We start from the raw sequence: 15251 nt of genomic DNA, 5'->3' as shown, positions 1-15251 counted from the left end.
TTTTTTTCCGTCGTCCTTTACTATTTTCTAAAAAGTTTCCAATCTTCTGGCCTTTCATTAATCTTCGCAACATTGTATGCCTTTGTTTTCAATTTGATACCACCCATTACTTCTTAGTTAGCCACGGATGGTTCATCCTTCTTAGAGTCTTTCTTTCTCATTGGAATATATCTTTGCTGAGCTATGAAATATCTCTTTAAATGTCTGCTACTCCTTATCTACTGTCTTACCCTTCCTTTGTAATTGCCTTTATTTTTCAGGGCACTATTTTGAGACCCAAGTTTCTCACCCTCAAACCGAATTTGGAATTCTACCATACTATGATCACTCTTCCCAAGAGGATCCTTTACTATGAGATCATGAATTAATCCCAGTCTCATTTCACATTACCAATTCTAAAATAGTCTGCTCCCTGGTTGGTTCCATAGCGCATTGTTCTAAGAAAACATCCCGAATACACTCTATGAACTCTTCCTCAAGGCCACCTAATCTTTATATTGATATATCCAATCAATATAAAGATTTAAATCGTTTATGCTTATTGCAGTACCTTTCTTATAAGCCTCCATTATTTCTTGATATATATGCTGTCCTGCAGTGTAGCTATTGATAGGGAGCCCATAGACTACTCCCACCAGTGACTTTGTTCCCTTATTATTTCTTATCTCCACCCAAACTGACCTACATCTTGATCTTCTGAGAATCAGAACCATCTGACCTCTCAAGTGGGCGTAAAAGATTCCATGACGTTATTTCGAAGAAATCTCTCTGGTGTCCAAGCTAACATTTATCCCTCAACCAACATCACTAAAACAGAGGCCGTGAAAGGCACTTTATAAATACAAAGGAGAAAAGGAACAGTCGATAACAGGACATCAATTAGTCTCCTCGTGGAGAAATCAAGGAATCGACTCACTGTATGTAGGAAACAAAGCTGATTTATTTGATCGTTGTTTGACAGAAAAGATTTGCAAGAATGATTCCAGGGATGAGGGACTTCAGTTACATGGATAGACTGGTGAAGCTGGGGTTGTTCTTCTTAGAACAGAGAAGGTTGAGAAGAGATTTGATAGAGGTGCTCTGAAATCATGAGGGGTCTGGACAGAGTAGAGAGAAAATATTCCCATTGGCGGAAGGATTGAGAACCAGAGGGGACAGATTCAAGGTGATTGGCAAAAGAACCAAAGGCGACATGAGAAAAAACTTTGTTTTAAGCAGCGAGTGGTTAGGATCTGGAATGCACCGCCTGTAAGGCTGGTGGAGGCAGATTCAATCGTGGCTTTCAAAAAGGGAATTGGATAAGTACCTGAAATAAAACAATTGCAGGGCTACAGCGAAAGGGCGGGGAGTGGGACTTGCAGAGAGCCGGCACGGGCTCGATGGTCCGAAAGGCCTCCTTCTGTGCTGTAACCATTCTATGATTCTATGATATCGAGAAAATTAAACTCCAGCCCAGTTATAGGGATTAATTACACCAGCAGCAACAAACTCCAACTGTCCGAGTGAACATGGTTCAGTCCTGGATGTGATTAACTGCAACAATAAAAGCAGAGTCCAACCCCTGCAGTCACTTGTGAACTCGCTGATGTGACTGAAGGTTGGATAAACGAGTGAAGCCCTTCCCACACTCGTAGCAGATGAATGGCCTCTCCCCAGTGTGAGTGCGTTGGTGTTTCATCAGTTCATTTCTGCTTTTATAGCTCTTTTCACAGTCAGAACATTTAAACGGTCTCTTACTGGTGTGAACAAGTTGGTGTTCAGTGAGGTGGGATGAACGAGTGAATGCCTTCCCACACACAGAACAGGTAAAAGGTCTCTCCCCGGTATGAATACGCTGGTGAGCATGAAGCTCGAATGAATTAGTGAATCCCTTTCCACACACAGAGCAGATGAACGGCCTCTCTCCTGTGTGAGCTCGCTGGTGACTCAGATGATGAGATGATTTAGCAAACCGTTTCCCACATACGGGACAGACGAACGGTCTCTCCCCAGTGTGAACACGCTTGTGTTCAATGAGGTGTGAAGATGCAGCGAATTTCTTCCCACACACGGGACAGGTAAACGGCCTCTCCCCTGTGTGAACATGCTGGTGTCTCACCAAGCTGGATGAACAAGTGAATCCTTTCTCACACACGGAGCAGGTGAACGATCTCTCCCCAGTGTGAATTCGCTGGTGTGCCAGCAGGCTGGATGAATAAGTGAAGCCCTTCCCACACACAGTGCAGGTGAATGGCCTCTCCCCAGTGTGAACTCGCTGGTGTTCAGTGAGGTGGGATGAACGAGTGAATCCCTTCCCACACGCGGGGCAGGTGAACGGCCTCTCCCTGGTGTGACTGCGTCGATGAGTTTCCAGCGCAGAGGGGCAATTGAATCCCTTCCCACAGTCTCCACATTTCCACGGATTCTCCATGGTGCAGGTATCCTTGTGTCTCTCCAGGTTTGACGATCAGTTGAAGCCTCGTCCACACACAGAACACGTGTACGGTTTCTCACCGCTGTGAATGGTGCGATGTTTTTTCAGGCTGTGTAACTGGGTAAAGCTCTTTCCACAGTCAGTGCACTGGAACACTCTCACTCGGGTGTGTGTGTCTCAGTGCTTTTCCAGTCACACTGATGTTTGAAATCTTTTCCCACAGACAGAGCAGATAAACGTTTCTCCTTTCACATTCAAAGGCCGATGATATTCAAGTGAATCGAGTGACTCTGTCAGATCTTGATACAATTGGTTCGATTTTCCTGTCTGTAAATCCTCCTCTTCTAATATCCTGTAAAAGGTGTTTACGAAAGTCAGCACTGGAAGTGCAGGATAGAAATTGAGGACAGACAATTCTACTTTTTATGGAACATTCTTTCCTCTCTTGTTCCCCAAAGCTGTAAATTCCCATCCCACACACTCTCCCTCCACCCTGTGCTGAAATCCAAACTCATCGCACCACCTCCATCATTTCTTTCTTCCATCTGCAGTTTTCTCACTCCCTCTTCTCTGGTTGGGTTCAGTTCTACATCCCGTCTGTGCAGACTGAGAATAAATGAGGAAATGATTTTCTCTCGAGGTCACTGGGACCCTAAAGCCCCGCCCACCCTCTGTTCCTGTACCAAGATGGCCGCGCAGGCACGCTGATCATGTCTAATAATTCGGCTAGTTACCCCGAGCAGTCGGGTCCATCATCGCGAGTCAAACATGTGTCCTGCCGGCTCATATTAGGTGCCTGGGGCCTACACCAGGTGTTTATGAAGCTGCCCAGCCCACCCAGGGGTCTAATTCCTCCGCTGAGCCCACAAGCTCCTACCGACTCGCGGAATGTCTCTTCCACCTCAGACCACCTCCACCACTGGCACTGCGCCTGTTCAGAGCACAGCCCGATCCCGTGTCTGGGCTCCTGGTGTCATTGATAGAGCGCTTTACCCCTGTGCGGGTAGATTCTGGTTACAGAAGTAAACGTTGCAACATTTGGTAGTGAAAGGGATTCATTCAGGACAGACAGCAGGGAGTATTGCAGGAAATAACACAGAGAAAGGAAATACAGTGGATGTTGTGTAGATGGATTGTCAAAAGGTGTTTGATAAGGTGCCGGACAGGAGGCTTGTTGATCAAATTAAGGCTCATGGTATTAAAGGGAGTGGGGCCGCGTGGAGAGGAAGTTGGGTAAAGGGCAGAAAACAGAGAGTAGTGGTTAATGGATGTTCTTCAGACTGGAGGGATGTAAACAGTGGTGTCCCCCAGGGTCAGTGTTGGGATCATTGCTCTTAATATAGAGACAGGATCTGGGCTAGGGAATAAGCACATAAGAATTAGAAGCAGGAGTAGGCCATTTGGCCCCTCGAGCCTGCTCCACCATTCAATAAGATCATATTGATTCATCAATTGATCCACCGCTACGAAAAACAATAAGAATAAAACCGGACGGACCACCCGGCATCGACCTCCGCACCGGCTACGGACCCGACAACGGCACACCCAGCCCAGTCTTTCTCATCAACATCTGGGGACTGGTGCCAAAATTGGAAGAGATGGCCCAGACTAGTCAAGCAACAGCCTGACATAGTCATACTCACAGAATCATATCTTTCAGCCAATGTCCCAGACTCCTCCATCACCTCCCTGGATATGTCCTGTCCCACCGGTGGCGGTACAGTAGTATACAGTCGGGAGAGTGTGGCCCTGGGAGTCCTCAACACCGACTCCGGACCCCATGAAGTCTCCTGGCTTCAGGTCAAGCATGGACAAGGAAACCTCCTGCTGATGACCACCCACCGCCCTCCCTCAGCTGATGAATCAGTACTCCTCCATGTTGAACACCACTAGGAAGAAGCACTGCGAGTAGCAAGGTGCACAGAATGTACTCTGGGTGGGGGACTTCAATGTCCATCAAGACTGGCTCGGTAGCACCACTACTGACTGAGCTGGCCGAGTGCTGAAGGACAGCTGCCAGACTGTGCCTGCAGCAGATGATGAAAGAATCAACACGAGTGGAAAAAAAGACTTGCGCCCATCCCTTTGGAAAGGGCACAAGAGCGGGAGCAACGGTAAGCCTACAAAGGGCATGATTCAGCCGAGCAGCGGGACTTCGGAAAGGGCGCGAGAGCAGGAACAGCGGTAAGCCTACAAAGGGCGTGAGTCAGCCGATCAGACAGCCGAAACAGCACCAAGTGACCTGGGAGGATAAGAAGTAAAAAGATTCAAAATGTGATGTCGCAGAAAAGCAGGGAAGTGATTGGTTGGTCAGTTTTTCTCTCTTTTCTTCGGCATTGGTTTAAATTAAGAGCTGGGATTAAAAATCTAAACTTTCAAAATGTGAAAAATTAATTAAATACATTAGAGATGTCAGGGCAGGCGATGTGTTACTGCTGCTGCATGTGGGAGCTGGTTGACCCCATTGAGGGCCACGGCGACCACATCTGCAGTAGGTGTTGGTTTCTCGAGGAACTTCGGCTCCGCGTTGATGAGCTGGATTCCGAGCTGCAGACACTGCGACACATCAGGGAGGGGGAGAGTTACCTGGACCCTGTGTTCCAGGAAGCAGTCCCACCCCTTAGATTAATTAATTTAAATTTGGTCCGTGGTTAGGGACAGGATGGTGTGGCTACAAGCGAGGCAGCTGTGGGGACCCAGGAGATAGTGATGGAGGTGCCTCAGTCCTTGCAATTGTCCAACGGTACGAGATTCTTGCTCCCTGTTTGGACGAGGGCAGGGACTGCAGGGAGGATGAGCAAACTGACCACAGTGCCATGGTACAGGAGGCCATTCAAGTAGGGGGAGTAAAAAGAAATGTTGTAGTGATCGGAAACAGTATAGTTTCGGAGATAGATACTGTTCTCTGCAGCCGAGTGCGTGAGTCCCGAAGGCTGTGATGCCTGCGCAGTGCCAAGGTTCAGGACATCTCCTCTGGGCTGAAGAGGGATTGGAATAGGAGGGGGAAGATCCAGTTGTCGTGGTCCACGTAGGTACCAATTACATAGGTAGAACAAAGAAAGGGGTTCTGCTGAAGGATTTTGAGCAGCTAGGGGCTAAATTAAAAAGCAGAACCACAAAGGCAATAATCTCTGGATTACTACCCGAGCCACGAGCAAATATATTTCGGTGAGAAGGAAAGACTTTAAGCAACGAGAGAACTATCCTCGGTTAATGAAGGAAGTAAAGGATGGGATCAAATTGAAAACAATGGCATACAAAGTGACCAAGGTTAGTGGGAGGCCAGAGCATTGGCAAATGTTTTTAAAAACAGCAAATGATGACTAAAGAAATAATAAAGAGAGGGAAGGTAGATTATGAGAGTAAACTAGCAAGCAATATAAAAAGAGCTTCTACAGGTATGTAAAAAGGATAGGGTAGCTAAAGTAAATGTTGGTCCTTAGAGGATGAGACTGGGGAATTAATAATGGGGAACAGGGAAATGGCAGAGACGTTGAACAAATATTTTGTATCAGTCTGCACGGTAGAAGACATTAAAAACACCCCAATAATAGATAATCAAGCGGCTATAGCGCGGGAGGAACTTAAAGCAATCACTAAAGAAAAAGTGCTCAGTAAAATAATGGGATGAAAGGTGGAAAAGCCCCCTGGATCTGATGGCTTGCAACCTCGGGTCTTAGTAAAGCTCCCTCTATACTGTCCCATCAAATACTCCCAGGGCCGGCATAGCACAAGTTGGATACCTCTATACTGGCCCATCAAACAATGCCAGAGCAGGTACAGCACAGGTTAGGTACAAAGTAAAAATCCCTCTACACTTCCCTAACAAACACTCCCAGGGGAGGTACAGCACAGGTTAGATACAGAGTAAAGCTTGTTCTACACCGGCCAACAAACACTCCAAGGGCAGGTAAAGCATGGGTTAGGCAGAGGGTAAAGCTTCCTCTATTCTCCCCGATCAAACAATGCCAGGGCAGGTACAGCACGGGTTCGATGCAGAACAAATCTCCCTCTAAACTGCCCCATCAAACATTCCTCGAGCAGGTACAGTCCGGATTCAATATAGCAGAAAGCTCCCACTACACTGTCCCATCAAACACAACGAGGGCAGGTAGAGTACGGGTTAGATACAGAGGAAAGCTTACCCTACACCAACCCATCAAAGCTCACAGGGCAGGTAGAGTACGGGATAGATACAGAGGAAAGCTCCCTCTGCAGTGTCCCATCAATCACTCACAAGGCAGGTACAATGTTGATTTCTGAGTTCTTTTCCTTCAATCTGGTTCAGTGAAATCACTGAGTCGAATACCGTTGTGCTTTAAACAAAGCAGTCTTTATTTCTTACCGGCCGAGACTTATCAGACAGAAGGAGTACTCTCTTGATAGAGCGTACACACTTCCTACGGACAAGTGAAGTTACATTGTAAAGGGACGACGGTTATACATTTTCGGTAAAAGATAACAAGATAGGGCTAGAGTGACATCCTAGTTCAGCCTATCCCTTTTGATCCCTCTTTCCCTTTGTCCACTCATAAGCCGACCTAAGTATGGTCTGATTTTAAACAAAGACCTTCTGTTAATGTTTCAGGTTAATAACATGATTTAATAAGACCTTGAGGTTTTTCTGCAAGCTGTGGGTTTTGTTTCGATATGTGTTAGTGTTGTAACATTTCGCAGTCTCGAGTCTGAGATGTCATGGCTATTCCTCCATGAATTCTTTGTTAGCTTATACTGTCCCTATACAATTCCCACGTTCTCAACTTCAATGTCTCGATACATTTTTAAACATTCACAGTTGCAGTCCAGATTGGTTGTGATAACAAATCGATGTTCCACCGATTCTTCCTGGTAACCCATTTTAACCGGTTCTGACACCGGGAATGTAGATACTTGTTCCAGGAATCCTGACAGTTCCTGTGTTTCAGTGAAGGTGGGGAGTTTAAGCTTTGATTGTACAGAAGACATGAAGGCTCCCGTATCTATCAAGAAGGGTTGCCACTCATTCCGAATTTTTAACAATATCATCGGTTTGTCATCCGGGGAGGGTCCCTGCACAATCAAGTTGCGCAGTCAATAAGAATCGGGGGACGGTGGCCAAAGGGGTTGTTCTGGGAGAAGTTAGTGTAAGATCCCCGTCCTCTTCCCCCCTTCCTCTTCCTTTTTCGTGCTGACGGGAGGGACAATTTCTATTCCAATGTCCTTCTTGCCCACAAATAAAGCATCCATCTCGTCTTCCCATACCAGGCCGGGGACAGTAGGGCGGTCCGTAATTAGCAGGGCCCGGGCCATTTGGGTGTTTGATATAACCGTATCCCTGTTTATCCACCCAACCCTGCACGCAACACTGCGGTTCCATCTGGTATCACCTTGGGTCCGGTTTTGGTCCTTCCACCCGAGGCGGCTCTTCCTTTCTAGTCATGTATTCAGTCTTGACCTGGGTTGGGGGCGTACCTCCCCCCTCTCCTTTCTTTTCCTGCCAATAATATTTAACCGCCCTTTCCATCTGCGCTTTACTGATATCTGCCCAATTCATATTATTTGTCCGGATAGCGTGAGCAATAGAATTGGGCAGGCACTGAAGTAGGATAGCGCAGAATTGAGGAGAATCCTCTCCTGCCCTGAAGGCATTATCTCCTGATTGACTTCCGTATATTTCAATAAATCTTTCCATGAATTCATCGGCAGTTTCTTCTCGTTTGGGTTTAGTTTCTAATACTGCGGCCATACTGATGGGCTTCTGAAGGGTCGTGGTGAGAGCATTAAAGATAGCGTTTAGGCGATCCTGGACATCGTTAGGGTGAGCAACCAACAATGCATCATGAGTAGCACGTCCTAAGTGAGTTAGAAATCGGGCATGCTCAGTTGGGCTCAGGGTTTGCTTTACCAGGGCCCACAGGTCCCTTGATTCTGTCCATGCATGTCGAGGTCACTCCGTGAAATCGGAGGTCAGGGTTAAGTTGGGTTTGTGGATCCCTTTCAGCTTATTTATCTTAGCCTTTTAACTCTTCAATTTGTTTTGTTTGAGTATCTATTTCTTTATTGTATCAGGCAAGTATTATTACATAAGCTAGTTCTGTTTTTATTTTTATTCTGACTATCGCACCATTCCTCTGTTAGGTGAGTCATTTTTCTATTAAGAAATCCAAATTGATAATGTTCAGTATGAAACGGCTGTCAATGGAAAGGGTTAACTCCTTTACAGGTTTGTAAGAAGACCTGATGTCATTACGTGACTTCACGTAACCATCTGAAAAAAAAATCTTTTCATCAGGAAAGGCAGCATTTGATTAAACTCCAATATTTTTTAACTTCTTATTCAAGTACTTGCCAAAGATATTTTTTTAATTGATTTAAAACGAGACCACAAATTTTTAATAGCTATTTGTTTACTGAAATTCAATTTCGTCATCAGCCTCGGTCAATGCAAAGCCAACCATTTTAACTAAGTAGTCTATCGATACATTTCTCAGAGGTCCCAGTGGAACTCTGAATACATTTCTCGTGTGTGCACTCTTTCTTTAAGATGTCTACGGTTTTTAATATGTCTTCCTTCTGTCAATGAAAGCCCTAATTTAATGGAGTTTTTCTGCCAACTCGACAGGAGTGATTTTTTTTAGACTGCAGTGGAATTTTTCTCATAATTTAAAATCTCAGAACACATTTTTTTTTCCAGCACCTATTTAGTACGTTACATCTTTTTTTTCCGTCTTTTCCATAACTGGAGGGAAGTCTGGCACGTTCATCTACACTCACTGATTCCTGCTATTGTTGTTGATGTACAAAATTTTAAATAAATGACACTGCCCTCCAAACAGCACTTAATTACAATTGTTGACATTTACACGTAGGCTGTGGACTGCTTTTCGTTATCTCAATTGTTCCAGCCTCAAGGTCGTGTTATTTAATATAATATTTTTTTTGAATCCTTTTGAATCCATCTCAGTATTTTCTGTGCCTTCTCTGAATATCTCAAAATCCCGATTCAAACTTTGTAATTCAATAAGGTTCATACTCCCACATACAGGACAACACTACGAAGGGTTAAAAAAAACTTTTATTCTGTTTGAAAAAGTGGGTGGAGCTAAAACAAACCACAACTCCCCGGCTTTTTTTTTTCCACAGTAAAAATCACACAAGCATTTCTCATTTAAAACAGACGTTCTCTTCTTTCCTATTAATTTTTGGATCCATGACCTTTCAGGGAATTCGTAGTTTTATCTAAATTACCCATCCTGTGTCGCCGCACGTTGGATCAGGGTCCTAATTAGTCCTGATTGAAACCACCACGGGGCGACGTGGAGACAGTTATCTTACCCAGAGCCTAGGCGGACCAAGTGATATACAAGATCGACACCGTACTATAGGGACAGTATAAGCTAACAAACAATTCATGGAGGAATAGCCATGACATCTCAGACTCGAGACTGGAAATGTTACAACACTAACACATATTGAAACAAAACCCACAGCTTGCAGAAAAACCTCAAGGTCTTATTAAATCATGTTATTAACCTGAAACATTGACAGAAGGTCTTTGTTTAAAATCGGACCATGCTTGGGTCGGCTTATGAGTGGACAAAGGGAAGGAGGGATCAAAAGAGATGGGCTGAGCTGGGATGTCACTCTGGCCCTATCTTGTTATCTTTTGCCGAAAATGTATAACCATCGTCCCTTTACAATGTAACGTCACTTTGTCCGTAGGAAGTGAGTGCGTTCGAACAGACTTGCATTCCTTCTGTCTGATAAAGTCCCCGATCGGGATTTGCTTTTTAAATAAAAGCTTGCTTTGTTTAAAGCACAAACGGTATTCGTTTCAGTAATTTTGCTGAACCAGATTGAGATAAAAGAATCCAGGAATCAACAAGGGCAGGTATGGAACATAAGAAATAGAAGCAGAGTAGACCATTTTGGCCCCTCGAGCCTGCTCCGCCATTCAATAAGATCATGGCTGATCAGATTCAGGCCTTAACTCCACTTCCCTGCCCACTCCCCATAATCCTTGACTCCCTTATCTTTCAAGAATCTGTCTATCCCCACCTTAAGTACATTCAATGACCCAGCCCCCACAGCTCTCTGAGGTAACGAATTCCAAAGATTCACAACCCTCAGAGAAAAAACACCTCCTGATTTCCCTTTTAAATGAGCGACCCCTTATTCTGAAACTATGCCCCCCTAGTGCTAGATTCCCTCACGTGGGGAAACATCCTCTCTGTATCTACCCTGTCAAGCCCCCTCAGAATCTTATACGTTTCAATAAGATCACCTCTAAGTCTTCTAAACTCCAATGTGTACAGGCCCAACCTGCTCAACCTTTCTCATTATGACAACCCCTTCATCTCAGCAATCAACCTCGTAACCTTCTCTGAACTGCCTCCAGTGCAAGTATATCCTTCCTGAAATAAGGAGACTAAAACTGTACGCAGTACTCCAGTTGTGGTCTCACCAATACCATGTACAGTTGGAGCAGGACTTCCCTACTTTTATACTCCATCCCCCTTGCAATAAAGGCCAACATTCCATTTGCCTTCATAATTAATTGCAGTAACTGCATGCTGAATGTTTGTGTTTCATGTACAAGGACCCCCAGATCCCACTGTACCACCGCATTTTGTAATCTCTCACAATTTAAATAATAATTTGCTTTTTTATTACTCCTACTAACATGGATACCCTCACATTTTCCCACATTATACTCCATCTGCCAAAGCTTTGCCCACTCACTTAGCCTATCTATATTTGTTTGTAAATTCTTTGCGTCCTCCTCACAACTTGCTAGGTTAGCACAGGTTAGATATACAGTAAACCTCCCTCTACATTATCCCATCAAACACTCCCAGTGCAGGTACAACACGGGTTAGGTGCAGAGTAAAGCTCCCTCTGCACTGTCCCAAAAACACTTCAGGGGCAGGTACAGCACGGGTTAAATACAAAGCAAAGCTCCCTCTACACTGTCCCATCAAACACTCACAGGACAGATATAGCATGGATTGGATACAGTGTAAAGTTCCCTCCACACTGTCCCATCAAATATTTCCAAGGCGGGTACAGTAAACATTAGATACAGCATAAAGCCCAATTTACACTGTCCCGTCAAACACTCCCAAGGCAGGTAACAGCACGGATTAGATACAGAGTAAACCTCCATTTACACTGTCCCATCAAACAATGCCAGGACAGGCACAGCACAGATTAGATACTGAGTTTCCCATGTGGTGGCTGGCGTGCAACGGCCACCACACGTTAAAAAAAGCCACGCACAGGCATCTTCCACCCTTCAGGATGTAGTTCAGGATCTGGAATATTAGGTCCTTCATTGAAACACCTGTGAACTCATCCTTTTTTGGCGAGGAAGCAAGTCATCCTCGTTTGCAGATGACACTAAGCTGGGTGGCAGTGTGAGCTGTGAGGAGGATGCCAAGAGGCTGCAGGGTGACTTGGACAGGTTAGGTGAGTGGGTAAATGCATGGCAGATGCAGTATAATGTAGATAAATGTGAGGTTATCCACTTTGGTGGCAAAAACAGGAAGGTAGAATATTATCTGAATGGTGACAGATTAGGAAAAGGGGAGGTGCAATGAGACCTGGGTGTCATGGTACATCAGTCATTGAAAGTTGGCATGCAGGTACAGCATGCGGTGAAGAAGGTAAATGGCATGTTGGTCTTCATAGCGAGAGGATTTGAGTATAGGAGCAGGGAAGTCTTACTGCAGTTGTACAGGGCCTTGGTGAGGCAATACCTTGAATATTGTGTACAGTTTTGGTCTCCTAATCTGAGGAAGGACATTCTTGCTATTGAGGGAGTGCAGCGAAGGTTCACCAGACTGATTCCCGGGATGGCAGGACTGACATATGAAGAAAGACTGGATCGACTAGGCTTATATTCACTGGAATTTAGAAGAATGAGAGGGGATCTCACAGAAAAATATAACATTCTGACGGGATTGGACAGGTTAGACGCAGGAAGAATGTTCCTAATGTTGGGGAAGTCCAGAACCAGGGGTCACAGCCTAAGGATAAGGGGTCAGCCATTTAGGACCGAGATGAGGAGAAACTTCTTCACTCAGAGAATTGTAAACCTGTTAAATTCTCCATCACAAAAAGTTGTTGAGGCCAGTTCATTAGTTATATTCAAAAGGGAGTTAGATGTGACCCTTTTAGCTAAAGGGATCAAGGAGTCTGGAGAGAAAGCAGGAATGGGGCACTGAAGTTGCATGATCAGCCATGATCATACTGAATGGTGGTGCAGGCATGAAGGGCCGAATGGCCTACTCCTGCTCCTATTTTCTATGTTTCAAGGTACTGCTAATGATGATGATGAGATACAGAGTAAACCTCTCTCTATACTGTCCCATCAGATACAACTCGGGCAGGTAGAGTACAGGTTAGATTCAGAGGAAAGCTTCCCCTACAGCGACCCAACAAAGCTCACAGGGCAGGTAGAGCACGGGTTAGATACAGAGCAAAGCTCCCTCTACATTGTCCCAACAAACAATTCCAGGTCAGGTACAGCACGGGTTCGGTAAAGAGCGAAGCTCCCTTTGTACTGTCCCATCAAGCACTCCCAGGGCAGGGACAGCACGAATTAGATACACAGTAAATCTGTGTCAGAGGAAACTGTACCCCAGTGAGAGTCAGTGCCAGAGGAAACTGTACCCCAGTGAGAGTCAGTGCCAGAGGAAACTGTACCCCAGTGAGAGTCAGTGCCAGAGGAAACTGTACCCCAGTGAGAGTCAGTGCCAAAGGAAACTGTACCCCAGTGAGAGTCAGTGCCAGAGGAAACTGTACCCCAGTGAGAGTCAGTGCCAGGAAACTGTTCCCCAGTGAGTCAGTGCCAGAGAAAAATGTACCCGTGAGTGTCAGTACCAGAGGAAACAAGCAGCAGAGCTTGGTGTCCAGCCGTCTTGGATCCCCTTGCCATTGGACCAAGACCTTGCTCTGCCAAGCCCTTGTGGTAGCCGGTGTGCAATGGCCACCTCACGTTAAAATAATTCATGCTGTTAGCAATACAAAACAATCCTCTTCCTCTGCAGTTATCAGTCTATTGCAATTCCCCATACCTGCAGTTTTGTTATTTTACAATTTAAAATATCTTCAGTTATCAGCAACAAATTGCATTTATATCGAGCCTTAAACACAGTAAAATGTCCCAAGGCACTTCACAGGACCGTTAGCAAACAGAATTTGATACCCAGTCACGTAAGGAAATACTACAACAGGATTAAAAGCTTGTTCAAAAGGATAGGTATTAAGGAGCATTTTGAAGGTGGAGAGATTTAGGGAGGGAATTCCAGAGCTTATGGCCTCGGCAGCTGAAGGTATGGCCACCAATATTGGAGGGATGAAAATTGGGGCTGCTCAAGAGGCCAGAATTGGAGGAATGCAAATATCTCTGAGGGTTGCAGGGCTGGAGGAGGTTACAGCAATCGGGAGGGGCAAGGTCCTGGACGGATTTCAAAACAAGGTTGAGCATTTTGAAATCGATGGAGCAGGAGCCAATGTAGTTCAGTGAGCACAGGGGTGATGGGTGAATGGAAATTGGTACAAGTTGGGATGAGAGGGCTGAGGACAGATTGAGTCGAATAGGCCTATATTCTCTGGAGTTTAGAAGAATGGAAGGTGATATCATTGAAACATAGAATTGACAAGGGCTGGATAGTCTAGAGCTAGTGGTCCTAGTATTAGGATAAGAGATCGGCCATTTAAGACTGAGATAAGATATTTCTTCACTTAAGAGTTGTGAATCTTTGAAATTCTGTATTGAATAGAGATCTTACTGAATGGCGGAGCAGACGGAAGGGCCGTATGGCCTACGCCTGCTGCTACTTCTTGTGTTCTTGAGTAAGGATACGGGCAGGAGTGTTTTTGATAAGCGTAAGCTTGCGGAGAGTGCGAGGTGTGAGGCCGATCAGGAGAGCATTGGAAATAGTCCAATGTAGCGGTAACAGAGGCATGGATGAGGGTTTGAGCAGTTGAGCTGAGGAAGGGGCAGAGACCGGCGATGTTATGGAGCTGGAAGTAAACGTACTTGGTGATTGAGGGAATATGGGTTCGGAAGCTCATCTCAGGGTCAAGTACGACGCCAATTAATAAATTGCAACTCTCCATATCTGTGTTTCAGTACATTAGAATACTACATACCTCGAGTGATCAATGCTTCAATAGTAGTACTTATCAATATATTTTCTGTTAATTCCAAATGTTCATGAATGAATAATTGATTCTGTCAGTAATAGGCCGTGCTGGTATTTCAGATTGGTCTGTGCATCGTGATCAATGAATTGACTATGATGCTTCCAGTTCAATCTTTCCAATGGCTTTCTCACCAGATGGGAAATATTTGAACACTGAGATCTGATGGTGTCGGTGTGAGTTCAGCCCCACCGAATGTACAGAGACGGGTCCATCTGCTGGTCTCTGCCTCAAACTGGAGTCACCTCTTAGATCAAAGCCCTTTACTCTAAAACACACACAAGATTCACTGTGACTGTGTGTTTAGAGACAGAAAGTGATCTCACTTCACATCCCATTGCACGGCCTCATGCTGGATAATTGTGCTCGGTGGTCAGTCTCTCCCAGTCTCATTTCCTGCCTTACCTTGTAACCTGTGTGTACTGTCTACAGGACCGGTGTGTAGCTGAGTAAATGGCACTTTCTCTTACCTTTCTCCCCAGTCAATCTATTGAAGCGCATTCAATCGGAAGGGGCTCACTGGTTGGTGCTCTCACAATCCTGTGCTGGTTCACCTGCTGTTGTTCCTCAGTCCACAATCCCGGTTTCCTTCCAGCTGTGGAACTTTCTCAATCACTCCGCCATTCACCGGGAGATCTAATTATGAAAG

General features: G+C 45.2%; 1 protein-coding gene across 3 annotated transcripts in view; it reads right to left on the bottom strand.

Annotated features, from left to right (window-relative positions):
- Positions 1-15251, bottom strand: part of LOC139273579 (zinc finger protein 436-like) — an 84218-nt gene that overhangs the window by 67915 nt on the left and 1052 nt on the right. For 2 of the 3 annotated variants that reach the window (XM_070890514.1, XM_070890513.1), the window contains exons 2-3: positions 15073-15238; positions 944-2765 (exon numbers count right to left, since the gene is read on the bottom strand). In XM_070890514.1, coding sequence (XP_070746615.1) covers positions 1568-2410 — 843 coding nt within the window. In that variant the 5' untranslated portion in view covers positions 2411-2765; positions 15073-15238 and the 3' untranslated portion in view covers positions 944-1567. Of the gene's footprint in view, positions 1-943; positions 2766-15072; positions 15239-15251 lie in introns of those variants that run through there. The other variant, XR_011595223.1, reaches the window with a different exon arrangement.

The sequence above is a fragment of the Pristiophorus japonicus genome, chromosome 9 (genome assembly GCF_044704955.1).
Source record: "Pristiophorus japonicus isolate sPriJap1 chromosome 9, sPriJap1.hap1, whole genome shotgun sequence".
NCBI lineage: Eukaryota > Metazoa > Chordata > Chondrichthyes > Pristiophoridae > Pristiophorus > Pristiophorus japonicus.
The sequence above is the reverse complement of the archived record's forward strand: the minus strand, read 5'-3'. Positions and strand labels throughout refer to the sequence as shown.